Raw genomic sequence first — 27,153 nt, forward strand, 5'->3', positions numbered from 1 at the left:
CTGTGGACATGAGTTTGAGTGAACTCCGGGAGTTGGTGATGAACAGGGAGGCCTGGTGTGCTGTGAGTCATGGGGTCGCAAAGAGTCGGACACGACTGAGTGACTGAACTGAACTTTTATAAATGATTATTATTCTGTATATATTTCAGAAACTTGGTAATAATTTAAAGTTCATTATATATATATTTTCTGTTTTTCTTTTCACTGATTATTTTTTAAATTGGTGTTTGGAAAGTGTTTATTTCCAAATTCTCTATAACTCCTATTTAGTATTCTATATGAGTAGACCATATTCTATTTATCTGTTTTTGTACTGATACATATTACATGCATTTATTTTAGAACTATAGGCAGAAGGTTAGCAGAAGGAAAAATCTAATCAAGTGGTATTAGAATCTGTAATTCTTAAGGTTGACCCCCTACTTTTTGAAACATATGATATATTCCCATAGAAATGGAATGTGTAGACTAGTATGTAAACATTTATGTATAAAGATTATTTTTTTTCAAAGTAAAGCTCTAAACTTACTTTAATGTCTCATGCCTGTCTGGATGATGCTGTATCACTTTTGCCAGTGCATCATATTCTGAAAGATACAAAAATATTTACCAAAATAAGATATTTCGAACCTGGATATCAAAACAAAATGTCTAACATCACAAATCTCTCCTAATTATTTTCCAAGTAGATGAAGAAGTGGAAACATTGAAGGATATGTGGAGTATTTCCAGCTTCCTTTCATTTAATTATAACTGCAACAATTCATGACTTCAAACATATGTTCCAAACAAGGAATTTAGCTCCTACTCTGTCTTTCCATTTACGTATCCCTGGGTAGAATGCAAGGGGCCAGCATAAGAGAAAGTGAACTTAAGTCATTATTGATCATCAAGTAGACTGATTCTGAACATAAGAGAATCTTATTATTTGCCCAGCAAATAGAAGACGAACAAGGTGATCTAGAATTAATTAACAAGGTATTCTACAATTAATTTCAAATCTTAGACAATGGCAAATTATCCTTCTCACTCATTTCAAAGGTAAAGATCTCATAAACTTAGAAATGATTTATAATTCAGGAACTTTGTTTCTGCTCCACTAAGACCTCCAAGATAAGTCATATATCTCTTGTTAACTTTTCCTAGAAATGATATATGGCAGTATTTACTTAAAAGCCTCATTAATCTACCAAAACATTGTAAAATTTTTTTTAATGATTTTACAATTGATATTAGTTCTTAAATAAGTTGGTATATCTAGCTCTAAATTGACCACTGCAACCTGACCACATGCATTTTAGACTGAATTAAAAAACCATCTTTTAAAAATACGGAATTAAACATCATTTTAATTAACTCATTAAAAAGTAAAATTGTTTGTTGATAGTTTATTAATTCAATACAAGTGTGATTTTTAATAAAATATTTTTGGATTAAAAAATAATACATGTTCAATATAAACAACAACAAAACCTAAATGACAAAACTCCACAACTCCAAAATAATTATTAACATTTTCTATATCTTTCATGTATATGTCACAGTTGTGACGTTACATTATATTTTTAATCTTCCTTTCAATTTACATTATAGGAGGAGCAATGCCTCTGCCATTAAAATTATTTTGAACTAGTTGATATGAACTAAAATAAGGCAGACCTTAATTAAGAACAAAAGAGATGAGAAGAAAACTAAACTTTAACCTTTCTATTCTAATAAAATCCAGGCAGATTGTAAATGTTTGCTTGCATAGTCCTTAATAAAAAAGCCACTGGGCTTATATTCTTTCTTTCTTTATTTTTAATGTAGTTCCATTAAACACACACAAAACACAAAGTCCTAAATCTAATGTACTTGTATAACATTATTTAGGCAAAAGGGTATGAGGACAGTAAAAAAAAAAACAACTGAATACTTAAAAACATACTTGTTTAATCAACACAATCCAACTTTTTTTTTTTTAACCATGGCCTTCCTTCTCTATTTTAAACAATAATATAGTTTTAAAGAATTAAGTTTGTCTCCTAATTCTTTTTTATAATTTAGGTTAATTCTAGCTGAAGGTTTCATCTCACCATGTTAAAAGCTGCATGAAAATACTAGTCAGTACTGAAGTATTTGCACACTACATCCCACAAAACCCTTACCTTGCCGATTTTTTCGTATTCGTTTTGCTTGAAGAATTTGCTTTTTGCACTCAGCAATTTTTTCATGGGCTCCAGCAATGCTACATTCTATATAAAAAGTTTTTTTTTAAAGATACTTATAACAACATGTATAACCTCCATTTTCAGTTTTAAAATGTGTTTTTAAATTTAGTTTCCTTGTTAATAAACCAGATGCTGGCATTTAAAACAGCTGTAACTCAAAGTATAATATCATATTAGAATATATTCTTTCTATTAATATTGTTATTATTTTACCACTAACCAAAGAAAAATGTTAGTAAATATTGTTTCCCTTAGCCCGTAAAAATTAAAATTATAGACAGAAACAATTACTGTTTCCTTACCTATCTCTTTGTAAATTTTTTCATAATTTTCCATTTCTCTGAGATTCATATCATATACCAGCAAAGTTTTGCCCATTGAAAATTCACACTGGGACAGTGTGCTCAGCATACGTTGGTACTGGCTGTATCTAACATAAAAGAGAGAGAAAGAGAATAAACATTTTGTGGATTTACAACTGAATCATTATAATGCAGGCACACCTTTGCTAAGTAAATTATGCCATGTTCTGAGAGAATATGCTTTATTTAAAATAATTTGAAATATCTGTCCCTTAGGTTTTCTTTTTCCAAATGTGGTTTACTTGAATTTATAAACTGTATTAGTTACAAACGTAAAGATGGGACTGTAGCTGTTAGCAATACAAGCTTAATTCAAACAACTATTTGTTGAATTTTGCTTAATATCCTTTTTAAAACGTTTTAAGATGGTTTTTATCATCACAATTCTGTTCTCAATTTTTTCACTTTATATAATTATTTATCTATGTGAAAAGCTAATTCAAATGATGCAAAAACTCTTTAAGTTAGAAATTTATCAAATATATAAAACCTTGCAGCAACTTTATTAGTACATTTAAAAAAATAGAGAAAATTTCATTTAAGTATTTTGTCTTACTAAACACTTATCTGCTTTTAAAAAGGACCAAAGTAATAAGTCTGAATTTAACCCTCATTTCTTATCACTGCACCTTCTGCACATTTTAATAAACACAGAAGTAGCCTCTGAAGGGAAGGCCAGAAAAACCTACTCTGGACTCTGTTAATGAGTGAAAACATGAAAAACTGACAGCACTATATGTATGGTCTAAAAAAAAAATCACGCCAGGACATTGGCATAGAAACGGCAGCAACATGAAATACCCCTCTTCCTGAGATCCTGAGTTGCACCATTTAATGAAACTTTTCACCAGCAGATTAATTCTCCGATCATCTCCAGCACCATCTCCATCGATTAGGAGACGCTTCCGTATGACTTCGTCTAGAGGACAGAATAATGTGAATTAAAATGACTATCTGGTTCCTGTTCACTTTCAGAGACAAATAAGCAACACCACTACACATTCATTTATCTAGAAGAAAACTACAGAAATGTAAATGTACTTGATGCCACTGAACTGTACATAAAATACTGTTCTTAAAAGAATTAAAATGGTCAATTTTACATTCAGTTCAGTTCAGTCGCTCAGTCGTGTCCGACTCCGAGACCCTATGAGTCACAGCACGCCAGGACTCCCTGTCCAACTCTGAGACCCTATGAGTCACAGCACGCCAGGCCTCCCTGTCCATCACCAACTCTCGGAATTCACTCAAACTCATGTCCATCGAGTTGGTGATGCCATCCAGCCATCTCATTCTCTGTTGTCCCCTTCTCCTCCTGCCCCCAATCCCTCCCAGCATCAGTCTTTTCCAGTGAGTTTACATTAGGTAGGTACATATATGGAAAGTTATTAAGTGCCTCATGTCAGGCACTGTTTAAGGGGCTGGGGTTATAGCAGGGAAAAGCCTTGCCCTCAAAGAACTGACATTTTATTGCCAGGCTATAGAGTAAAAATTTTCAGGTACTACCAGAGAAATAAGTCAATAATTCTTGGAGAAACTTTTTGGGCAAAACCTGTTCAGACAGAAGAAAGCCTGAAGCATTCATGTCATTGAGTACTGTAAGGTACTAGTAAAAGGAACAGAGAGAAAAGAAGATTGAAAGACATAGTGGGAGACTAGAAAAAGAGAATGAGATTTGTTAGAGAGAAAGGAATTTTTTGGGGGGTGTCATTTAGTAATTGTATCTGTAATGTTTCTTTCCTCGTGAGGCTTCTTCTTCTTTTAATGTCTGTCTCCCTTTTGCTTCAAGGAAAAGAAAAAGAGAAAAAGGAATAGAAAAGCAATGCAGATGACAATGCTGAGTAATAAGTAGGGACCCAGTGGGCTTGCTGGGCAGCCCTGAGCTAGTGTTCTTCCTGGACAAGATAATGCTGGATCATAACAAGAGATGTGCAAGTTGAAACCACAATAAGATATCATTTTCATCTTTCAGACTGGTAAAGATCAAAAGACCTGATAATAAGTGATGGTAAGAGTGTTGAGAAATCACACTTACATTCACTGATAGAATGTAAGTGGTGTGCTCTTTGCAAGGCAGCTGGACAATCAGATAATATTCCAAATGCATATACCTTTTTGACCTCATTAGTCCAGTTCTAGGAAATCATCCTATAGATGCATGTGCACCCAAGCACAAAGATAAATGTAAAAGAACTGTTCTTAAGAGTTGCTTATAGTAGGAAGATGGCAAACCTAAACATTCACCAGGAAGAGACTGGCTAAATATAAAACAGTTGTTAAGTGTAATAATACGCAGGGACTTCCTCGGCGGTCCAGTGGTTAAGACTCCATGCTACCACTGCAGGGGGCATGGGTTCGACTCCTGGTTGGGGAACTAAGACCCCACATGCCTCACACGGGGGCCAATAAAGAAACAGACATACATACATAAATTGATAATTGCTGAATCTCATGTTTTTAAAAAGAGGTAGTAAGATTCAGCCAAAAAAATAGTGTGGATGTATATATTAATATCATAAAAATCTCCTTAGAAATGTTAAGTAAAATGAAAATAACACAGGTGCAGAGAAGCACATAGTTTGCTGCCATTTGTGTAGAAAACAAGGAGGCCATCTATGTGTGTATGTGCCCATCACACACGTTTATGTATTCAGCAAGTATCTTTGGAAGGATTCATAAGAAACTGGTAATAGTGGCTATTTCTGATAAGAGGTATTACAGAGGATGAGATTTAATTTTTATGATTTTATAGGATTGTCTTTTTTTTAACCATATGCAGGCATTTAAAAAATAATTTTTAAAGTGTGAATAATTCCTAGAGAACCTGCATGGTGAATCAACAGCAAAATCTTGAAACAATAGTTCCTGTGTGTAGGCAGAAGTATTTTTGAGTGCAGGTGCAGTGGAGATATACTTTGGAAGGCAGATGGCTCCAGTTTTTTTTCCCCAGTTTTAAAATCTATTCTGTGACAACATCAGATAAACATGTTTAGAATTGGGTTTTGTTCTCAGAGTCATGGCTGTGACAGACGGCTCAAGCTACGGATTCATCAAGTGTGTTAATTTTACACTGAAAGATATAAACTAATGGTTTCCTCCTTTAACCACCTATAATGTTATTTGAGGAGACAGAGACAAAATGCAGTCCTGGCAGAGATTAAAATTCAGAAAATGACATTGATTTTTTTATAAAGTCACAATCATGTTTTAACTTTGTTAAAAGTAAACCTTCAGTGGGTGAGCAGTCCCGTGGTCAACTGATGCTGCTTAGTTTATTTTTGATCTTCCTACCTCTAGTCTTTCAAGCCCCCAAGAAACCCATCTTCCCCCCAGATAACTAGGAACCCGCCTTTATGGAGTACAATGGGTTTCAAATGTAAATGAATGTAGGAAACAGGGAGTAGGGAAATTGAGGATTGAGTACCTAAAGCAAGAGGTTATTACCAGATCTGGTTTTTCAAGGGATTTTTAAAGTCTGGTGACTAACTGAAAATGTTTCCAGAACATTTTGTGATCTTTTCAGCTGTATACTTAAGATCTGTGCACTTGTTTACATATGTATGTAATATCCCAATCACAAAAAAATTTTGAAAAATGTTTAAAGCATTATACAGGCCAAATAAACTCAGGGAAAAGGTCCATCAGGGCCATCCTATGTCCTGTTCATTGTTTCCTCTCCAGTCTCTCTTCCTGTGCCTTTACATTTCTGATGCTCAATAAATATTTTAAAATTGGATTTGTGGTGCCTGCCTGGGAACATATGCCCTCCAAATAGCTTTTGTCTCAATAAAACACTAACAAGGACTAACATGGAACCATCTTATCTTCAGGTCCATAGCAGAGATTTCTCTTCCTAGACAAAAGACATGAATATCTGATCAATGAGCAGCAGCGTCCATAGGTGCCAGACTAACCTCTTGAGGACATGAAGTAAAGACAGGAATTCCTTCACTCTCGCTGGAGACATGACACACAATATGAAAGCACACACACAGAGGCGGCTGAGATTGTTAGTAAGTGATACTGACACACAGCAGGTGATTAGAGCTTCCTTGAGCTTGGGGGAAGCAGGAAAAGAGAATTTTAAGCTGCTTTATTCCCCCTTTTTTTGGCCCTCCCCCTTGGCTGGTGGGAATCTTAGTTCCCTGACCAGGGACTGCACCCATTCCCTGGAAGCCTGGAGTCTTAACCACTGGACCGCCAGGGAAGTCCCTAAAGCTGCTCTTCTGATACATGACCATCACACTGGTCAAAAATAGAAAAAGCTAAAAGGCATTTTAACAGTATCTATGGAAATTTCAAATATGTATTCTTTGACCCCCAAAATCCTAGATATACTTGCCCATATGCAATATGATATGCTCATCGGCAGCAGATTAAGATATATAAATTTTGGTATAAGAATATGATAAAATAATATAAAGCTATAAAAAATAAAGAATGAGGAAAACTGTGTATACTGAAAGGAAGGTCACTTAATACAACTTGTTAAAACAGCAAGGTGAAGAATCCTATTTATGGCATGTTTCTTTGCATATGAAAGCAGGAAAACAAGTATATTCATATGTGTTGATGTTCACCCAGATATACTTGAATGATATACAAGAAACTAATATAAGGAGTTACCAAAGAATCGAGCAGTATAAGTTGGGTAGCTGGAGGCCAGGCTGGAAGATGTCTTATATTACTTGGTTTTTGAATCATGTCTTATATTTTTGAAAATGTGTCTTATATTACTTCATTTTTGAACCGTATAGTACTCAAAATTTGTTAGTTGATGTTTGCAAAATAGAGAAAGCTATGACTGTGGTGATGGTATCATAGGCATTTGTATCTGATGGCTCAGCTGGTAAAGAATCCACCTGCAATGCAGGAGACCTCAGTTCGATTCCTGGGTCAGGAAGATCCCCTGGAGGAGGGCATGGCAATCCACTCCAGTATTCTTGCCTGGAGAATCCCCATGGACAGAGGAGCCTAGCGGGCTACAGTCCAAGAGTTGCAAAGAGTTGGACACGACTGAGTGGCTAAGCACAGCACACAACTGCATCAAATTATACACAACACATGTAGTTCTTAGTGTATCAATTATACTTCAACAAAAGTGGAAGGAAGGAAAAGAAAGCAAGCAACCTAAAATCGTGTCTCTCCCCACCTCACCTGCAACAGGCAGGGAGAAAGCTGTGAGCTAAGGCAGAGGTGGGGACTGCAAGGCTGGGTCTGGGATGTGAGCACTCTTCTAGAACATTAGGAGGTCTGGGGGCCTGGAGACCGATGTCAAGACCCAAGCACATACAGGCAGTCAGAGGTCAGATTGTGGAAGTCCACAGTAGTGAATGCCACACTGGTAGACTCAGATCCTGTGGGCAGGCAACAAGCTGGAGTTGCTGGAGATTTGTGAAGGGACTTTCTAGGAGGATCAAGTCTACAAAATGGGGTGCAACTGTGAAGTGCCCACAGGCGGGGAGGCTAGTTAGGAGGCTCCCAAAGCATATGCCCACCGAAGGAGCTAAAAGGGTGTGAATGAAAGCAGAGATCAGAGTCACAGGTCCTGGAAGCCAGACGAGGGCTCAACAGAGACTTGGTTAGGAAAAGGCAGGAGCCAGGACCAACTGGCTGGCACAAGTAGTTCAGGCTCATCAGTTCTGTAGCACAGGGGACGTGCTGTCCAGGCCCTTTCTTTCTCCTGCTTGAGCCTGGTCCCTCTTTCGTCTACAGAGCATTTCTTCACAGCCAGACCCCAAGTCAAAAACTGGGGCCAGTGTTCTGGTTAGTCCACAGTATTTACTTTGTGTGTGACCAACTTTTAACTTCATCTGTAAAAATGGGAATAAAACAATCCACTTCACAGGAGTGCTGTGAAACCTCATGGAAATAAAAGTATACAACTGCCTGTTCACTATAGGAAAACAAAGAAGAAAAAAGCAAAGTTATTCTTATCTTCATGTTAAATTTAATTCCCAAAGTAATGTGAAACAGTGAAGAAATGCTGGAGCTATATCTATAGGTACATCTATATACTGATATAGTTATATAAGATGCATAGAAAGTTCTGCAGTTATGATTTGTCACAAATTTGCTTGTCTCAAGCTTCATGCTGTAAGGTCTTTGTATTTCTAGCTTAAACAGCATAAGTAGTTGCTGCCTAGGAATGTGTGTGGGGATGAGGACTGAAATTATATATATAAAGTACAGAGCACAGCTCCAACAGCAACAGATTAAAAGGGTAAGTTGCCTGTCTGAAATTTCTCTGCTCTTTTTAAATTTAAAGATGGCTAGCTGCTGATGGTTCCTGGCATGTATGACATGAGCATTGTTTATTTTAATCGTACCTCATCAATTAGCTCTAGACTGGACACACCTAAACATGTTCTGTTTACTATATGCATTGACTTCATAAATTATTATCATGCTTGAAGCTCTCTGTAAGCACTCTGAATAGTAATATTAAATCAGGAGGCCCTTGGTCTACCTGTAAAAATACTGAAGTTGGTTTAGAAATTATTTCAGTGATGTTATCAACATCATTCCTTAGTTGTCACAATCACTTTCTTTACTGAGTACGAGGATCAAAACCACCTCAGAAAAGCTTTTAACCCAAAATACCTAATGTCTGCTCTGAGAATGGTGGCTTTCCACCAGATTTTAGGCTTGTACGAAGATTTCTTATTGGATTCAGTTATATGGGTACCATAAGCATACACTATAAAATGTCTGCCATTCAAAATCACTTTCAAATCAGTTATAACACAAGCATGATGATAAGCAAATATTTATTTGAAAAACTGGGATGCATTTAGACCCTTCCCTGTCTTATATGCCATCCTCTAACTAGAATACAAAACTGCTTAACATCCTAAATAGGTCTCAAGAAAGCCATTTAAAGGGTTAGATTTTAATACCTAACTTTTTCATAAACAGGCTGGAAGAAATGACTCCTTTACAGTTATTAAACCAACTCTCCATTTCCAAGCCTCTGGTTGACTGACATAGCCATCGCAGTTGTTTTCTCATTTTAGTGTGGAAAGGACAATCTCTCATACCCACACTAACACTGCTTTCACAAACTAATTGTTATTCTCTCAAAGTGGCTATAAAAACCTTGATTACAGAACAAGTTTTCATAGCCTCTTGGAGCAGATGTTCAAAAAAGGAGAGAGAAGGACAATTTGGAAGATAATAGTGGGCTAAGTTCCAAAACTCTTACTTTAGGGACATGTCAAGGCTTGACAACAGGTAAGAGCCTGTCATGTAACTTCCTCCTAGGGTTAAGCTACTGTCACATGTGCCTCCCAGTCTGCTAGACCTCACAGCTCCCAATCTCACCCGCTTTTCAGAAATAGCAATTCTGTGATCTCTCAGTGAGGATCAGCATTTCCTTTCTAAAGGCTCTTTAGCAAGATATTCTGAGTACACAAATGAACCGCTGGCTTTTTCTGAGTGTTCCTAAACACTCTGGATCCAAACTGAAAACCACAGGAAGGAATAACTGGAGATAAGACTACAGAGGAAAAAACAGCTGGCTACTAGGAAACCAATGTAGCAATTTGTATTAAAAATAGATATACTTTTAACCTGTCTTCTAGAGTGATTCCCACTGTGTACAAAGACAACTATGCAAATATCTCCACTGTCATACTACTTATAAAAGTTAAAAACAAAGGAACACAACAAAAAACATTTAGAAGGGGACTGATTAAAAAACTAGTTCAGTTCAGTCCAGTCGCTCAGTCGTGTCCGACTCTCCGTGACCCCATGAATCACAGCACGCCAGGCCTCCCTGACCATCACCAACTCCCGGAGTTCACTCAAACTCATGTCCACAGAGTCGGTGATGCCATCCAGCCATCTCATTCTCTGTCGTCCCCTTCTCCTCCCGCCCCCAACCTTTCCCAGCATCAGAGTCTTTTCCAGTGAGTCAACTCGTCGCATGAGGTGGCCAAAGTATTGGAGTTTCAGCTTTAGCATCAGTCCTTCCAATGAACACCCAGGATTGATCTCCTTTAGAATGGACTGGTTGGATCTCCTTGCAGTCCAAGGGACTCTCAAGAGTCTCCTCCAACACCACAGTTCAAAAGCATCAATTCTTCAGCAATCAGCTTTAATTTCACAAAAGAATAAGGTAGGAGGAGCCCCAAAAGGTATTAGAAAGAAATCAAAGATATATTATTAATTATGGAAGTATAGTTCAGAACAGCATATAAATATTTGTGTAAAACTTTACATATGCATCCTGGCACACCAACTAACATATATATATATATATATAATGCTTACAGTATGCTCATTTAGTCTCACAAGAGCCCAGTAAAGTGGATATTATTACCCCAATTTTACCAATGAAGGGACTGGAAGTTACTTGTGCAAATTAAATGCCATAAGAAGTAGGAGTGGAGCTGGGACTCACACTCAGGAGTTTGACACCAGAGAAGGTGCTTTTTACCTTTGATGGCATTTAATAATCAGGCTGGAAGGGTACACAAAAACCACCTTAGAGTAACTGCCACTGGGGGCTGGGCTGAGCTGTGGAAGGTGAAGAGGGGAAGGTTTTCACCATCCCTTGGGGCATTTCTTCCTGAATTTCCCGACATGTACTTTTCTTCCTCACAGTATTAAGAGTCGTTATTTGGATAGAGAACTTACTGGTCATTTTGAGGTGTTTTTCTTAATTTTTTCTGTATTGAAAATTCTCATCAGTGTTCTTTAGTAAATCTGTGACGTGTTAACAACAAAAAAGAAAACTGGTTTGACTTGACCTATTAACAAGAGGAGGGACGGAAGCCATGTCAAAACAACGTGTGTGCAGATTCCTGTTACGTTCATCACTAGATCACGGCTTATGGATTATTAACTATGGATTATGAATTATGTATATCCCACCGCATTGGATTCCTCCTGGTAAAATAATACCGAGCCCCTCCTTTCAAGAAGCTTACAATCATTAAAACAACTGTTAAGGCCGCCAATGTTAAGACACAAAATAATCAGGTGGAAAGAGTAAGGTGCTTTGATTCATCCATGTAAACAGGGATCTCTCCGGAGACACTTAGGCCCAGTTTAAATAAATTGCTGATACCAAAGTAAATGACAAAAACCAAAATTACACTAAAAATTAAAAAAGAAAAGCAGAAAAATCAATGTTGAGGTCCTTTGTTTTTCTCTGTTGTTGCTATTCTGTCGCCAAGTTGTGTCCAACTGTTTGCGACCCTATGGACTACAACGTGCCAGGCTTCCCTGTCTCTCACCATCTCTGGTTTTTCTCTAAATTTATTTAAATGTTTAGAGTATGACCCTAATCAAGTCAAGGTTGAAACTCCAATCACACTTTGAGATGCCTTTTATCTTGGCTAAAGAAACATTATTTAATATTTGAACTGCTTCAGTAACCCCTGTGCTGGGACCACAGATGAGAGAACAAAGTGGGCAAATCCATTGGTACTTGTGAAAAAAAAAAAAAAAAGTCAAACAGACCCTTTGGCTACAAATGTGTAATTAACATTGGATCAACAACTGAAATCGAAACAGCAGCAGACTGTGTTTGTACCCTCCTATTTGATGACCATACCTCCTGCTTCCTTTCACTCTGAAAAGTGTCCTGGTTTGGACAATCAATTAAATGGCCACTCAACTTTGAAGTGCTTTACATATATTAATCACACTTCATCCGTGGAAAAACCCAATATAGTATGTATTATTATCTTCCTTTTACAGATGAAAAGTGTCATCTCTGTAGTTAGAGGAAAATATACACAATTACATTATTAGAAAGTCACAGTGTGTTGTTCCATTATTCTGTCATGTTGTTCGCGGGCATGTTAAAAACCATTATTTCAAGTTTTAACAGGCATGTTATCCATGCATTATACTTTCTAATTAAAAAAATAAAAGCAAATTGTCAAAACGAACAAGGTCTATTAAATGGAGTGTACAGCCACATCCCGCTCCCTACTGCCCTTCTCATCATCTATCTGTTGCTCTGGCAGATCAAGACATATACCTAATGTTCTCTGTACTGCAAAAGTGCTTCTGAAATGTCTTCTATCAGGGTACTAACACTGTTTAACACCCTTTAAATTAACATGCAAAATACAAACTGTGAACATAGTTTACATTCACAGTGACAACATCTAAACTGTTTTTCCAGTCAGTCAAAATGCTGGGGTGGCAACAAGGAAGGAGAGAGAATGGCTTTGCCAATAACTAGCTTTGTGACAATAAGCCACTAACTTCCCAGGACCTCCACTTGTCCATGCAAAGATGATGATTCTAGGGATAACATTTATAGTTCAGCTGTTGCTGTTCAGTCACTAAGGTCACTAAGTTGTGTCCAGCTCTTTGCAACTCGGTGGCAGCAGCACACCAGGCTTCCCTGTTCTTCAGTCTCCCAGAGCTCACTCCAATTAACGTTCACTGAGTTGGTGATGCCATCTAAGTTCAGTATCTATAGATAACAATATAGTATCTCTCTCCTTCCCTTAGAGGAGGGCAGATTATTCCTCCAATTAACCATTGTGTCCTTGCACAGGATATAAGGAGTTTCTCTTCCAAGAGCTCCCAGTCCAGTTGGATAGGCCAACCTGGATGTAAGGATTACATGAAGGCACAACACCTGACCAGGCACTCAGATTGGCAAGAGGACATCCACCCTCCTCAAGTCTCCAGAAACAGGTACTGGAACTTCTCCAAGAACTTTTCAGGAGGCTGAGGATGTGGAGGCCACCCATTCCTCAGTCTTCCCCACTGCCATCATCCTAATCAGAGCCCACCTGGTTTCTCACTTGGACCACCTCTCCTTGGCCTCCCTGCTTCCATTCTTGCCTTCCTACAACTCATTCTCTACACAGAAACCCAGAATGATCCAAAAGATGACCACTTGAAACTCTCCGATCACTTCCAAGGGCCACCTTGTGAGGTATGTGGGATCTTAGTTCCCCAACCAGGGATCGAACCTGTGCCCCCTGCATTGGAAGTGTGGAATCTTAACCACCTGACTGCCAGGGAAGACCCTATCATCCATTTATTTTAATGTTTTCTCATTATAATGAACTGCTTTAAATATTTTGTGGAACACATTATATAAGTAAATTAAGTATATTGAGGGGTATAGCAGAAATATAATAACATGGTTAACAGGTGGAAGATCAACTGGTTTTCGAAAAAAGCAGAGGAGAATATTTGATATGGGTCCTGAAGAATAAATGGACAGTCACCAGGCAGAAAAGGCAGGAGGGGGAAATCTGCGCAGATAAAGAATGGGGGAAGGCACAGTCCTCATCAAAGAAAAGTGGAGGAGAGGCAAGTAAACCAACTCTGACATTTAACAGTATTTACTGGCCACTACTGTGTATCGGCCTCAGTGCAAAGCACTTCACAAATTTTGCTGCATCTAATTCTCAAAACCAGCCTATGAAGTAGACTTTATTATCCCCATTTACAAGGAATGAAACTGAGGCTCAAAGAGGTTAATTAACCTGCACAAGGTCAGACTGCTTATGAACGGCTGAGTGGGGATTCTGATGGTCTCTTTGGATACAGTGGGCACTTGACTGCAGTCAGTGCATTAGAACTCATCTTCCTCGTCACCTCCCTCTGACAAAACCTCTCTCCCCTTTGCCGTTCTCTACCTCTATGAAAAGAGCCGTAGCACTAATAAGCACATAGTCACTCCAATCAGAAACCTGGAATAATCCTTGGCCCTTCCCCTCATATCCACTCAATCTCCTGACATTCGTTCGACCTCATCGGTTTCTTTTCCACCTGTTTGCTTCTCTGCCATTCCTCTTGGTCTCAGGCCCCATCCCTTCTCTCTAGGAACCATGGCAGCTGGTCCTTTGGCTTTGAGCTCAGGTTCTATAACTTGCTACCTGTGCAAGTTAATCCTTGCTACCAGGATTAAGTTAATCTCCTTGTGTTCCAGTGTCATATGAAAAGTGGGGATGGTAATTAGAACATGTCTGGCATACTATCAATATCATATAAATAGAAAGGAGAGAGGCCAATTACTTAATGCCTCACTTTCCCTTCCCTTCATTATTATTCAGAGTAGAGTGTGGTTGTTGTTTTTAATGCCATCTGATAACGTCATACCAATGCTAAAATCTTTTAATGGTGTCCCATAACCCAAAAATGTCTGGCTCTTAACATTCTAACTTCTAGCCAATACTTATCATCTTTGAGTTTTCCAAAACTTTGTGACCTTTGCACAAGTGGTTCTCCACCTGGAATACCAGTCCAACAATTAATACTGTAACTGTTTCAGGGAGGTTTTCTGATCTCTGAGAAGGGATAAACAATTTTTGTTATGTGTTTCTACAATTCCCAACCTTCTACTTCCTCTGGAGTAACATTTTCCACCATGAAAATGTATTATCTCATGTGTCTTTCCCACCAGACTGTGACTGCAGAAAAGGAAGATGTCTTGCCTGTTGGCTCGGGGCTATAATCCCAAGACTTAGCCCAGATGGGATACACTGAAAAAAATTAACTGGAGTGAAGCTAAGCTTTAACTGGACCTTGAAGAGCTTCCATCTAACTCCTCCCTGTCATGATCACAAATTTGGGCCTGTTAGTTTTCTGTCCATGGCCTGATCCTTTTGTGTGGAGACCTTGTCTACCTCCAGTTTTTCTGAAATGGCCTCTCTATAGACATCTACTGGCCACTCTTCAAACAGACCCAGTGCCCCTAGATCTCCCCTTCCCGAATGTCAACGGACTTCTTTACTACCTAACTGGATAGCTTCTTAGGTTCTCCCTCCAGTTGCCCATCGTGCTTATGCCTGTCCACCTTCCCTAAGGTGTCACTCTAATTCTGCTCTCAATCCCTAGACTACCTCCTGGGCCCCTCCTTACATGGGTCCACCTTCCTAAACTGACCTCACAACTTGCCAGAAACTCAGCCCCTACCTCTTCCTCCCCACTCCATTTCAGGGGACAAACCACCCTCCCCAAGACATTCACACACAAATGAGTCTTCCACTGATCTACCCGAGGTGGCCCCATCCCTATACTGGCTCTTCTTAATCTCCCAGGCACAATCCCTGGCTGTCTTCCAAACACTCCGTCCACATCCACTCTTTTTTAATATTATCCCCGGTTCCCTCTCCCTACCCCCCAATCCTGGGCTAGCTCTCAGGCCTCCGTGCGATCCACTGTCTAGGGGACCTTCCCAGACACTTTCCAGGCGTCACCCTCTGTACACCGACACCCCTGCATTACTGTCCGGAGACCTCTCCCAGCTTTCCAACCTGGCGCGATCCCACCCCCTCGGCCACCTCTTCGGAGTTCGCAGTCTCTTCCAGCCCCTCCTTAGATCCTCCGGACCCCCAACGGCAAGGCCTCCGGCCTTCCTCCCCTTCGCCGCCCCTCGGACCCCAGCGCCCCCACCCAGTGCTCCCTCACCACATCCTCCGACAGCCTGGACCCCTTCCGGGTACCACCCACCCGCGCCTCGCTGGCTGCCAGCCTGCTCAGGCCCCCACGTGCGCTCGCGGCCCCCAGACGATCCCCCCGGCGCACCCGCCCTGCGCCCCGCGCCATCTCGGGAGAGCCGGCCCGGGAGCCCGGGGGGCTCCAGGGGGCACGGGGAGGGCTCCGGGGAGAGGCTGAAGAGCTCACGGGAAGCGGCCCGGAGAGGCCGGGGCTCCGCGGGACCCGATCCGGGAAGCCGAGGGGCTCCCGGGAGCGGCGGGGGCGGCCGGGGGGTCTCGAGGGCGGCGGCGGCGGGCGCCGGGGAGGCCGCGCGGCTCCGGGAGCGGGCCTCACCGTCAGTCACGGCTCCCATGGCGTGCGCGGCGGCGGCGGCGGCGCAGGCTGAGGCGGCGGTTGGCGGCGGCGGAGGTCAAACTCCCACAATGCAGCCGGGTAAACAGCCATGGAGGAGGAGGCGGCGGCGCCCGCGGCCGCCCGCTCCGCCGCCTGAGCCGCCGCCGCCGCGGGACCCGCGCTCCCCGCGCTCCCCGCGGGCGGCCACGGCCAGCGCGTGCGGGGCCAGGCCAGGCTGGCGGCGGCGGCCCCGGGCCCCGCAGCCTGCCCCCCGCCCCCGGCCGCCCCCGCCCGGCCCCCGCCCAGAGGCCGCCCCGGAGGCCGCCGGACGCCAGGTGAGCTCGCGCGGGCGCCGCCGGGGCGGCGGGAGCAGCGCGGGGGCCGCGCCCCGGCGCTTCCCGGGGGACGGCGGCCGCCGCCGCCCCGTCCCCTCTGCCGCCGCTGGGGGTGCGCCGGCTCTCCGCGGGGGCGGCGCGCGGAGCGGGGGCGCCCGGCCCGGGCTGAGCGCGGGGGTCGGGGGACCGGGGCGCAGCGGGGGCGCCTCGCGGGGCTCCCCGCGAACTTCAGCGCCCACGCGCGCCTGGGCGGGTCTCGCACGCGGGCACTCGCGCGGGGCGCGGTCCTCGAGCGAAAGAGGCCCCGGGGTCCAAGTGGCGCGGATCCGGCCCGGGCGGCCGCCCCCTTCCCCTCGGGGCTCGGGCGGCAGCTGGAAAACGGGGACGCGGAAACTTAGCGACCTGGGCGGAGTTCGCTTAGCGCCAGGCTGCGGGGTGCCCGCTTTCCTCCCCGGGCGCCGGAATCCCCGTCGGCGACCGGGACGGGATGCTCTTATTTATTTTTCTCTCTCCGATGTTCAAAAACTGTCCCCATCTTAGGGGGAAGTCGAAAGTGAAGGGAGAGGGAGGTGCTCAATGAGAAACGTTGACTAGCGTGTAGTTTCACATTTCCGGAGCACACTGCCGGAGATACTGGCATCTCTTCCCAAAAGTCACTTTGATTCAACTTCGATGAGTTTCTCGCAAATGGCAACATTTCGATGATGAGGGGCGAGAGAAAACGGGCAGCAGTCCGGCTGATTTGATCTCCACTGGGGTGGATTCAGTGAGCCCCAAGAAGCGGGTCTGAGTTTTCAATCCAGGTTTGATATTATTGAGTTATTTTCTAATATTTCTGCTCCCCCCCACCCCGCCCAAGTACCCTGCTTCTTCGGGATGAACCTCTTATGGAAGACGGATTTGGTTGTTTCAGTTTCCTTAGTCAAATTGAGTTCTTTCTCCTGGTTTTCTCTGTTTCTGAGAGGAAGAGCTGTACATGCAAATATGTGACAATGAAGGGTGTATCACCTCTAGCTAGAAATCAGTATGCATAAAATTTTATTCGCATATATGAAGTAAAAAGTTCAATAATGCTCTTCAGCAGTGCTCTAAAGAGTTAGCACCTGTGACTTAATACAGAGCCCCCCCCCCAAAAAAAAATGGAAAGCAAGTTGCCTTAAGTGAATATTTTGATGTATAACTTGCTCTCCCCCACAGTGCGAAATCTCTCCAGGCTTTAAACTAATACTGGCATAAATTCTAACGGTGCATGAGTTGGTTCATTTTCTTGGTTTAGAGGGAGAAGACACTAACCAAAAGAGAAATTACTTTGAATCTTAAGTGCTGCACATTGTAAATTTCAGGCCTCAATTACTTGTCTGTCTCAGGTGGCATTTTGGCAGTAATCACTGTTTTAAAAGTAACTGTCAAGCGGTAAAATGATGTTCTTTTTGAGTTACTTATTCTTTGGCGTTATCATCATAATACTGATTTGGAAACAGTATCTAGTGACTTGGAGTAACCTTAACTGTTGTTTATGGGAAAGTATCTTTGCCCCTTGTAACTTAAATTTTCAGGAGTCAGTGTACCCTTCAGTCATAGATGGGAGTCCTGACCAAACACTTATTAAGTTCATTTTGTATTTTGTTGGGCAGTGTCAGAAATTTTCTGAATCAATCAGACCAAGAAAGATGGAAAGACTTTAAAGTCTGAGGTATACCTGAAACTAAACATTCCTGAGCGTTCTTGTCTCAGGTGGTGGTTCAGTTCAGTCGCTCAGTCGTGTCCGACTCTGCGACCCCGTGAATCACAGCACGCCAGGCCTCCCTTTCCATCAACCAATCCCGGAGTTCACTCAAACTCATGTCCATCAAGTCGGTGATGCCATCCAGCCATCTCATTCTCTGTCATCCCCTTCTCCTCCTGTCCCCAATCCTTCCCAGCATCAGACTCTTTTCCAGTGAGTCAGCTCGTCGCATGAGGTGGCCACAGTATTGGAATTTCAGCTGTAGCATCAGTCCTTCCATGGTAGTTAAGCCTTTTTGAACTTCGTGAGGCTGACAAAGCAGATTTTTTAACTTAACTGGCAATTGCATTGACACAGATCTTTTGTGTTGAACATTTAAGAATTATTTTTATCAACTTTTCTTCATCTCATATATAGTGAGAGAACAACTTTTAATCTTAGAAGTGGTCTTCTTTTATACAATTTTTTGTAAATTAACATATTCATGAATGCTAAAGTCGAAGACACTCAAGCTCTAGTTCATACTAACATTTCTTCCTTTCCAAAATCTCTATGAACAGAAAGAAATTGTAGATTTTAAACTCTAACAAAACTGATGTGGGCTTTGAACATATATGGCTTTAGGTTTGGGTTTAGGTTTACTCGAGTTATTAGGTTCGTTTTTTTGAGAGTATGAGAGTCTAGTTAAGAACGTTTCTTTGAGTATTTATTTAATATTAGCCTCTGAAACTCTAAAAGATGATGAGAGAGCTAGCTATGTGGTCTCTACCCTGATCCTATAAAATAAGCATTTCTGTGTTTTGCTTTCAGAGCAAGGGTATCCTGGGGTCTGTGAATCTCAAGGGGTCATGAGTGGGCTTCAAGATATTCCTGAACCCCCTAGAGTTGTGACCTAAACTTTTTTGTGTGTGTGTATTTTTCTAAGGAGGGGGCTAGAGTTATTTTATAAGAGAGCTCCTGAGGCCCCTAATTATAGATATGTGTTTTTATTAAATAAAATGGGAGTTAGAAGAAAAGAGAAAAAATAAGAAAAAAGTAGATCTTTCTGCTTCATACTTGCCTTTTAAGTTGCCTTTAACCCAGCCATGTGGTCTTAGAGGTACAAAAGCGCTGCCATTTTGTTCCCACAGCAAAGTGCTGTCTGTCAATTAATAAACCATGCACTTCAGAAAGGGCTTGACAGTGCTAGTCCTGGGTGCGTTGTGGCTGTTTTTAAATTATGTTTAAACATTTAGACTGAACAGATGAATGGTGGATAAGCAGAGGCTTGAGCTCAACAACCAGCTCCTGGGGAGAGTGGATCATTCAGCCCCACTCTCTTACTGCTCTCAAGCAAAGATTTTGGAAGAAGTGAATTGTATTTTTTTCTTTAAACATTGATGGAAGAGAGTATTATGGGGGCGGGTGAATAAAATGCTCAATGACATCAAAAGGAACTTGCTTCCACTGTTGCTGTGGTCATTCCCTTTTCCTCACATTTAGTCCTGGTGAGCATTTTTGTCCTGTGCTTTCAAGTTGGAGAGTGGTTGGAAACACACGCTTTAGAGTGGAACCTGGGTGCGATTCCCATTTCCTGAGCCCACCAGCCTCTCTGAGTCTAGAGAAGACCATTCAGTGAGATAATAAAAGCAAAAGGCTTTGCTCAGTCCTAGGCTCATAGTAAGTGCTTGAAGGTGGTAGCCATTTTGAGGATGGTTTTCTTCTCATCTGTAAGAGATAGCTAATACATTCATTCGAAGAGAAAAGCTTTAATCATACTCATTCCCACATAAACCTTCTGGCACCTACTTTCAGCTCAGGAGAGCCGTGCACATCCTTCTGGTTACCATGGGCCGTTATCTCTGCATCTGTAGGATCTATTAGACCTGTCTGCTGTTCTTAACGATGGGGTTGCATTGTCTGTTCGGCTGGCAGGTTATGTCTAAATCCTGGGTATGTCACAGCCAAACTAATAGGCGTGCGCCAATGTTCAGAGCTGTGAACCACTCAAAAGCGACTGGACGTTATGGCCTAGAACAGAGATCAACAAACTTTCTGTAAAGGATGAGACAGAAGATGTTGCTGGCCTCCCGGGTGCCTGTCACACCTACCACCTCCATCAGTTCATGGAGAAAGCAGCCATAGAAAAGAATGAGTGGGCATGACTGTGTTCCGGTAAAACTTTGTGGACACTGATGTTTCAATTTCGTATAATTTTTACATGCCATGAAATATTAAAAAATTTTTTCAACTGCTTAAACATGTTGTGTACTGGCAGTGGCTCATGGCGTGTACAGGCAGAGGCTGGATTTGACCTGTACATGGGCCATAGTCTTGACCCCTTGCCTAGAAGAATGTTAGACCTGTAAGTCCTGTAGTTTTTGTGGCGTCACCAAGCAGCCCTCCCCCCTGCCATTTGCTTTCTCAAGAATTTAGTACTTTTGACATGGAGGCTTTATCTCCTGCCCCCATTGGACTCATTAGCAAGAGACTCCAGTAGGTTAGTTGTTATTAGTTACCATGTGTGACCTTCCCTCTTTATCTCACACATTGTATTCATCAGTAAATTATTTATTGCTAAAAATGTTCTCATGTTGCTCAGTTTTCTATAGAAATTGATGATTGAGCCCTGTCTTGTGTGATGGTTTTGATGGGAATCAGTGCCTTTGGAGCTGTCTTAAGCCTCAAGTTCCTGTCACCCTCTCTGTGCCCTGGTTATTATTGTTCAGTCGCTAAGTTGTATATGACTCTTTGCCACCCCATGGACTGCAGCATGCCAGGTTTACCTGTCCCTCACCATCTGGAGTTCGCTCAACCTCATGTGTTTTGAGTCTGTGACACTATCCAACCATTTCATCCTCTGTCACCCCCTTTTCCTGCCTTTAATCTTTCCCAGTACCAGGGTCTTTTCCAATGAGTCGCCTTTCTCTGGAAAAGAGCAGACTGTGCCCTAGAGGGGAAGTAATTGATACTAGGCCCTCAGGCTGCTTAGGTGACACCCTTACCTGTAGGCGGCCTGCCCCACCCTCCTCTGCATGATGTTTGGTTAAATCAAGCACACAAAGATTCCTCTTGTGTTCTAACCTCTGGAGACTAGCTCCAGGATTGGTGTGTTCTGAGTGTTTAGATGTATATGTCTGTGTGTAATTTCATCTGGCTGGCCCTGAAGCTCCGAGAGTTGCTTCTTCTAGTTTCTGCCTTTTCTTTCGACCCTTTTCCCTGGGCCTTTGTATAGGATGCAGAATTGGTGAATTGGTGGCTGCTGTAATTGATGATGATGATTATTTTTTTTTGCTTCTCTTCCTGCCTTTTTAAAAATTCTCTACTAATTGCTTCTTTTACAGCAAATACGTTATTTTCAGAGTTTAACTTTTCAAAACAACACTGTACTGAAAATAAAACCCACATATTGGTTACTTTAGTGTTTTCCCCCTCCAGATGTAAACCTAATGCAATTTGATCAGAGGCGTGAATTGACATTTTAGACATTTAGAAATAAATTGCAGTTTTAAAGTTTCTTGGCCATTCAACCTGAATATTAGAAATTTTACGTTATTATTTTTAACATAAGAGTTTCCTTCTTTAAAAAAAAAGATTAATTTGGTACGTAATTTCTGGGTGACACTTGGGGCAGTATAAATCCAGAGTCATGGAATGGGAAGCTGAAGTGTAGGAATTTATCTTAAAGGTGCATAGATGCTTTTGTGATAGCAAAACATAGAAAGTAATCTGAATGCCTATTAATAAAGGCTTGATTAAGTCAATTAGAGCCTACCCATACAGTAAAATACTGAGCAGTCTTTAAACAGGATGTTGCGGGTTGATATTTATTGACTTGGGAATGATGTTTAAGAAAACAGAGAATAGCATGAAAATATGTTTAATGTGTAATTTTTAAGGTGGATAAAAGCCCTGTGTATAGAAACCAAAAAGGATCTGGAAACACCAAATACTAATAGGAGCTGATTATCTCTAGGGAGTAATAACTGTGATGATCTCTTTCTTTTATGTTTTTGTCATTTTTTTTTTTCGGCTACCATGTGCTGCTTTTATAATTAGGAAAAATGATAACATTATTATTAAAGAATAAACATGCAGATTAAAAACATCTCATACCTGTGGCTGATTAAGGCCTCACTCCCCAAGATGACCATTCCCCTGTTGTATTGAATGAGAAGTGAAATAGACTTTCTCATATGTCTTTAAAAATGTTTTTTATGTTAGTAATAAGCAAGAATATTTTCCAGACTCTTCCGACAGGAAAGAAAAAACTTCCATACAGGACTAAACAAATATCAATTTCATAAGTCAGTCATGCCTATGGAGGGAATATAGGCTAGTGGTTACAAGCATGAGCCTCAGCACTTAGTGTGTGGCCTTTGTCCAGTTAGACCTCAGTCTCTCCATCTGTAAAATGTGCTAATACCTTGGTAAGCTATTGTGAAGGTTAAATGAGGTAAGTGCTTAGCAGAGTGCCAGATACCTAGCAGTAACTAAGGAGGAAGAAGTGGTGGGAGGGGTGAGGTATAATAATCACAGATATGACAGTGATAATAGTGCTGCTGATGATGATAATATTAGCTCCTAGTATCTACCCCTTCTGGATATAGGTTTGCATGAGGGCAGAGCCTTGTCTGCCACATTCAGCAGCCGAAACCCTCTCACCAGACCAGGTACCTTGACCAAGACAGGTATGTGGTCTAGTTTCACCCAGTCATGCTCCCTTTACCCTCGTATCACTATCAGAAAAGGGGGAAAGAAAAAGAGTGCTCAGAGGCTCACGGGCATAGGGTTGGTACTGTTTAAATATTAGTCGCTGTTGAATAGAAGGTGACCTAAAGCAAGCATTTTCTCTAGTGAGTGGTGGACTTTTAAAGAAAGGTTGTGAAGTGTGTGTGTGATGAAGGTGCCTCTCAAGAATGTGGAAGGCAGATCCAGGTGCCGACACTGGTAAAGGGAGAATACGTCTTGAGTTCTCTAGTTTTTAAACGTGGCCATTCTGCTTCATCTTTCTTCTCTTAGTCGCCTTCAATTGCTGTGTCCTTGTGGTGTAGCTATGATGAGTTGAGAAAATTTTTGCTTTATTTTCACTGGAGTTCACTTGGTCATGGGTACATTTTGCCTCCTGCCTGAACCTCTGTGTTCCAGCTGAGGTGCATTTCATTGTTTCTGTGTAATCAGAAACACGGACCTGACTGCAAAACATGTAAGAAGTGTAAAACCACATCTAACTGTGACACGATTATTTGGAAACACTGGAGTGTTGAGTTCCTTCCTAGGAAACTTTAAGCTATGCATGGAATAAAAGAATGTAGACTTAGTGTGATTTATCTATTGCTGAATAGTAACAACCTACTCCACAACTTGGTGGCTTAAAACAGTGATCATTGTTTTGCTCAGTTAGGGCAGGGCTTCTTCCACAGGTCTTGCCTGGCCTGAGGTCAGATCCTGAAAGTTAAATCAAGTTAATCTCTATACTTAAAGCTCCTTGCTGAAGATATTTGCATGGGGCAGGGAGAGAGTGAGAAGTGGTAAGAGACACATTTTAAAAAATCTCAAAAGAAAAACCCAGGATCTTTAAATTCTGCATGAATTTTGTATTCTACTCCATGATTATGCCTTTGTTTTACCATAACATTGTCTAAATTACTTGCCAGTCAAATTTTCTCTCCCAAATCTTTAAGAAAATTGATTCTTCTCAACTCAGAATAATAACTTAAGAATAATAGCTTAAAATCCTTGGCTGTAAGCAACAGAAACTAAATCTGGCCACTTTAAGAAAAAAAGGAGGTTGCTGGAGGATGCGGTGTAGCTCCCAGCATTGACAGTAGAGCTGAAGAACCAGGCCTTAGAATGGATCAGATCCAGGGCAGCCTCAGGGATTTAGGTAGCAGAAGGACTCAGTGGAGAATGTCCTCAGGGTGCCAGGCTTCATAACTTCTCCAGCTGTTTTTAACCCGTCTCCCTACTAAGTGTATTGCTCAGGCTCAGACTGGGTGCTGGCAGGTGCCTTGGTTCCTGCCTCACCAAGAAAGTGCCTGTTGGGCCAACTGTCATTCCTCAGCAGGGGGACTGGATGCAGGGCTGGGAAAACCACAGATGTCCGCAATCCGAACATTTGTGGGTCTCTCTGTGGGTTCAGTTCAGTTCAGTCGCTCAGTCGTGTCCGACTCTCCGCGACCCCATGAATCACAGCACGCCAGGCCTCCTGTCCATCACCAACTCCCGGAGTTCATTCAAACTCATGTCCATCAAGTCGGTGATGCCATCCAGCCATCTCATTCTCTGTCATCCCCTTCTCCTCCTGCCCCCAACCTTTCCCAGCATCAGAGTCTTTTCCAGTGAGTCAACTCGTCACATGAGGTGGCCAAAGTATTGCAGTTTCAGCTTTAGCATCAGTCCTTCCAATGAACACCCAGGATTGCTATCCTTTAGAATGGACTGGTTGGATCTCCTTGCAGTTCAAGGGACTCTCAAGAGTCTTCTCCAGCACCACAGTTCAAAAGCATCAATTCTTCGGCGATCAGCTTTCTTCACAGTCCAACTCTCACATCCATACATGACCACGGGAAAAACCATAGCCTTGACTAGACAGACCTTTGTTGGCAAAGTAATGTCTCTGCTTTTTAATATACTATCAAGGTACTTTGTGCATTATCTATCCCATGTAATATGTGCAACAGTTCTCTCCCTCCCAACCCCATATGCCTCTTAAACCTGTTTGAGACCCAGTCTTGTGGCTCCACACCACCAGTTTCTACTTCAGCTAATCAGTACTTACTTCTCTAAGTGCAGTAGTAAATGTATCTATCCATTTCTTCTGTGGTGATCTTTTATAAAACATGCATTTCGCTTGTGTTTTAGAAGGAAAGCACATGGACTGTCACTGAACTGTTCTTTGCTAACAGAGTCCCTGTTAAGAACATTTTTACCCAGTGCATAATGATCCCTTTAGGACACAGTGAGATACATACTGTTACACGCCTCTGCACTGAATGTTTCACACTGTCCTGTGTTTGTTTCTCTCCTTGAAGTGTCTAGCTGCTTTCACTGCATCCTTGCTAATACCTTAAACCTTTTAGACCTTCCAGATAAGTTAGTTGAAGGCTCACCCTACAGTTATATAGCCTTTAGAATATGAGTTAAACCATGCTTCAATCAGTAAAATGTGCAATACAGGGTGATTTTATTCAGAGCATTTTCACATATTTTCCTGTTTTATACTCTAATATTTTGAAAGCAGAGAAGAGCATATGTTCCCCGGTTTTTTGTAAGAATATGGTTTGGAAAAGGTAAGCTGTTACCCCTGTTGTGTATGACAGTTTGGGCAAGAGGACCCCTGTGTGCTTTGACTACCTGTGCCTTTGTGGAGGGTGGTGCTAGAATGGTGGTTTACCAACTGAAGAAGCCCCTTTTCTGGTTTTCCAAGGTCCCAGGTTGGCCTGGAGAATGGTGAACCTATAAGTACCCTCTGTTTTACTGTAGGGACACTGGTGTGTGATGAAGTTATCTAATAGTCACCTTGCTCCTTTGCAGCTGTTTTTGTTTGCTCTTGCTTTGGAGTCCCAGTGTCTTTTCATTTCCCCATAGATAACCAGTCGGGGAGCCGATTTCCCCTGCCTCATCTTCCCTTGATTAGCTGGTTTTGAAGTACCTCTCGGAGCCCTTCAGTCTGGCCGTTTTTACTTCCTCAGGCTGTAATTACCACCTTTGGTGTAGTCACTTGTCCTCCTCCCAACCCCTGGACTCTTCTCTTAAATGATCTGCTTTGTTTTCTGCTGTTCAGGTCCATCACTACATGAAATTTTGAGAGGAGCCCTTGACCCCTTCATTTAATTAAGGTCTCCAAACTGTGTTCTGTTAACTGTTGTGCTGTATGTTAGGCCCTTTTCCTCTCAGTATTAAAGTTTCATTGTCATCTAAACCATCAACATGATCATAATGGCAATATGGGGGTTTTTGTTTGGCCGGATCTTGTAAACTGAGAAATCACAAGACTTTTAACCTGGCTTTAGAATCTCATTTTAGCATTTAACACTAGTTTTTAAATTGTCTCTTTTTTTCCAATTTGTTTCAGACACTGATTTCTACAACTTCTAAACATAGTCTGTTAGCACTAGTCAAAATGTAATTTGTCTCATGGTTTCATTTTTGCAGACATTTTGAACCTTTAGAATCCTTGAACTTAATTGTAAAGAGTGCTAGCAGAGTAATGCATTGAAAAAATGTATGTTTTTCATTTTTTTGTATTCACTTTTTATAAAAAGTTTTAATATAGTGAACACAAAAGGAGATTAAATATCCGCTCTTAGCTACTCTTAGTTGCTCTAAGAGGGGATATTTAAAACTCTATTCTCTCCTCCCTCCACTCCTCATCCTGTTGATTATTATTGTCCTGGTAGTTACAACTATAAATCATTTGGAAATTGAAGTTAGAAAAGAGACCATTTACCATAACATCAGGACAGTTTAAAAGGAATCACTTGTTCAAATTTACTAGCTTCCTGAAGCTAGTAAAGATGTTTATGGTTTCTAAGATTCCTTGTTAATTTCAACCCTACAAGACACCGAATAACACATGTTTAGCCATTATAGATTATGAGAAAGGTAGCTCCCCGAAAAGCTAGTACATACTTTAGGTTTCTGTTTACAACTGTAAGTGGCACTGAATTGAAAAATCAGTTGTCACAGTGAACAGCAGTCATGATGCAGTAGTAGGCAGGTTTCTGAGTGTGTCTGTTGCTTTAGCTAACTGCCAGCAACGATCAGCTTTCTTTTCCAGA

General features: G+C 41.6%; 3 protein-coding genes across 7 annotated transcripts in view; 1 reads left to right on the top strand and 2 right to left on the bottom strand.

The window, feature by feature from the left end:
- Nucleotides 1-17,209, bottom strand: part of THOC7 (THO complex subunit 7) — a 19,026-nt gene extending 1,817 nt beyond the window's left edge. Inside the window, exons 1-5 of one of the 4 annotated variants that reach the window (XM_088831909.1) lie at nt 17,068-17,209; nt 3,374-3,491; nt 2,513-2,640; nt 2,148-2,234; nt 530-587 (exon numbers count right to left, since the gene is read on the bottom strand). In XM_088831909.1, coding sequence (XP_088688035.1) covers nt 530-587; nt 2,148-2,234; nt 2,513-2,621 — 254 coding nt within the window. In that variant the 5' untranslated portion in view covers nt 2,622-2,640; nt 3,374-3,491; nt 17,068-17,209. Of the gene's footprint in view, nt 1-529; nt 588-2,147; nt 2,235-2,512; nt 2,641-3,373; nt 3,492-11,212; nt 11,957-16,330; nt 16,473-17,067 lie in introns of those variants that run through there. The other 3 variants (XM_055414256.2, XM_088831908.1, XM_055414257.2) reach the window with 3 other exon arrangements.
- Nucleotides 16,407-21,407, bottom strand: LOC148774018 (uncharacterized). The gene is made up of 4 exons (XM_088831679.1): nt 21,376-21,407; nt 17,528-17,622; nt 16,462-17,058; nt 16,407-16,411 (listed from the first exon to the last, which is right to left on the bottom strand). Exons 1-4 carry the CDS (start codon nt 21,405-21,407, stop codon nt 16,407-16,409), a joined length of 729 nt encoding a protein of 242 aa, XP_088687805.1.
- ATXN7 (ataxin 7) overlaps nt 16,529-27,153 on the top strand; it is a 130,681-nt gene continuing 120,056 nt past the window's right edge. The window contains exon 1 of one of the 2 annotated variants that reach the window (XM_055414245.2): nt 16,529-16,665. The gene's annotated coding sequence lies outside the window, so the exon portion shown is untranslated. Of the gene's footprint in view, nt 16,666-17,204; nt 17,469-27,153 lie in introns of those variants that run through there. The other variant, XM_055414246.2, reaches the window with a different exon arrangement.

The sequence above is a fragment of the Moschus berezovskii genome, chromosome 24 (assembly GCF_049115385.1).
Source record: "Moschus berezovskii isolate FMDL1 chromosome 24, NW_MosBer_1.0, whole genome shotgun sequence".
In the NCBI taxonomy this organism is placed as follows: domain Eukaryota; kingdom Metazoa; phylum Chordata; class Mammalia; order Artiodactyla; family Moschidae; genus Moschus; species Moschus berezovskii.

Coding starts and splice junctions, on each gene's coding strand:
- LOC148774018 (XM_088831679.1), bottom strand. CDS start 21,407: ATGCAGAGGAGGGTGGGGCAGGCCGCCTACAG. Junction 17,623..21,375: donor GTGGGGCAGGCCGCCTACAG/GTAAGGGTGTCA, acceptor TCTTCCTCTCAG/AAACAGAGAAAACCAGGAGA. Junction 17,059..17,527: donor GTTCATCCCGAAGAAGCAGG/GTACTTGGGCGG, acceptor CAGGTCGCTAAG/TTTCCGCGTCCCCGTTTTCC.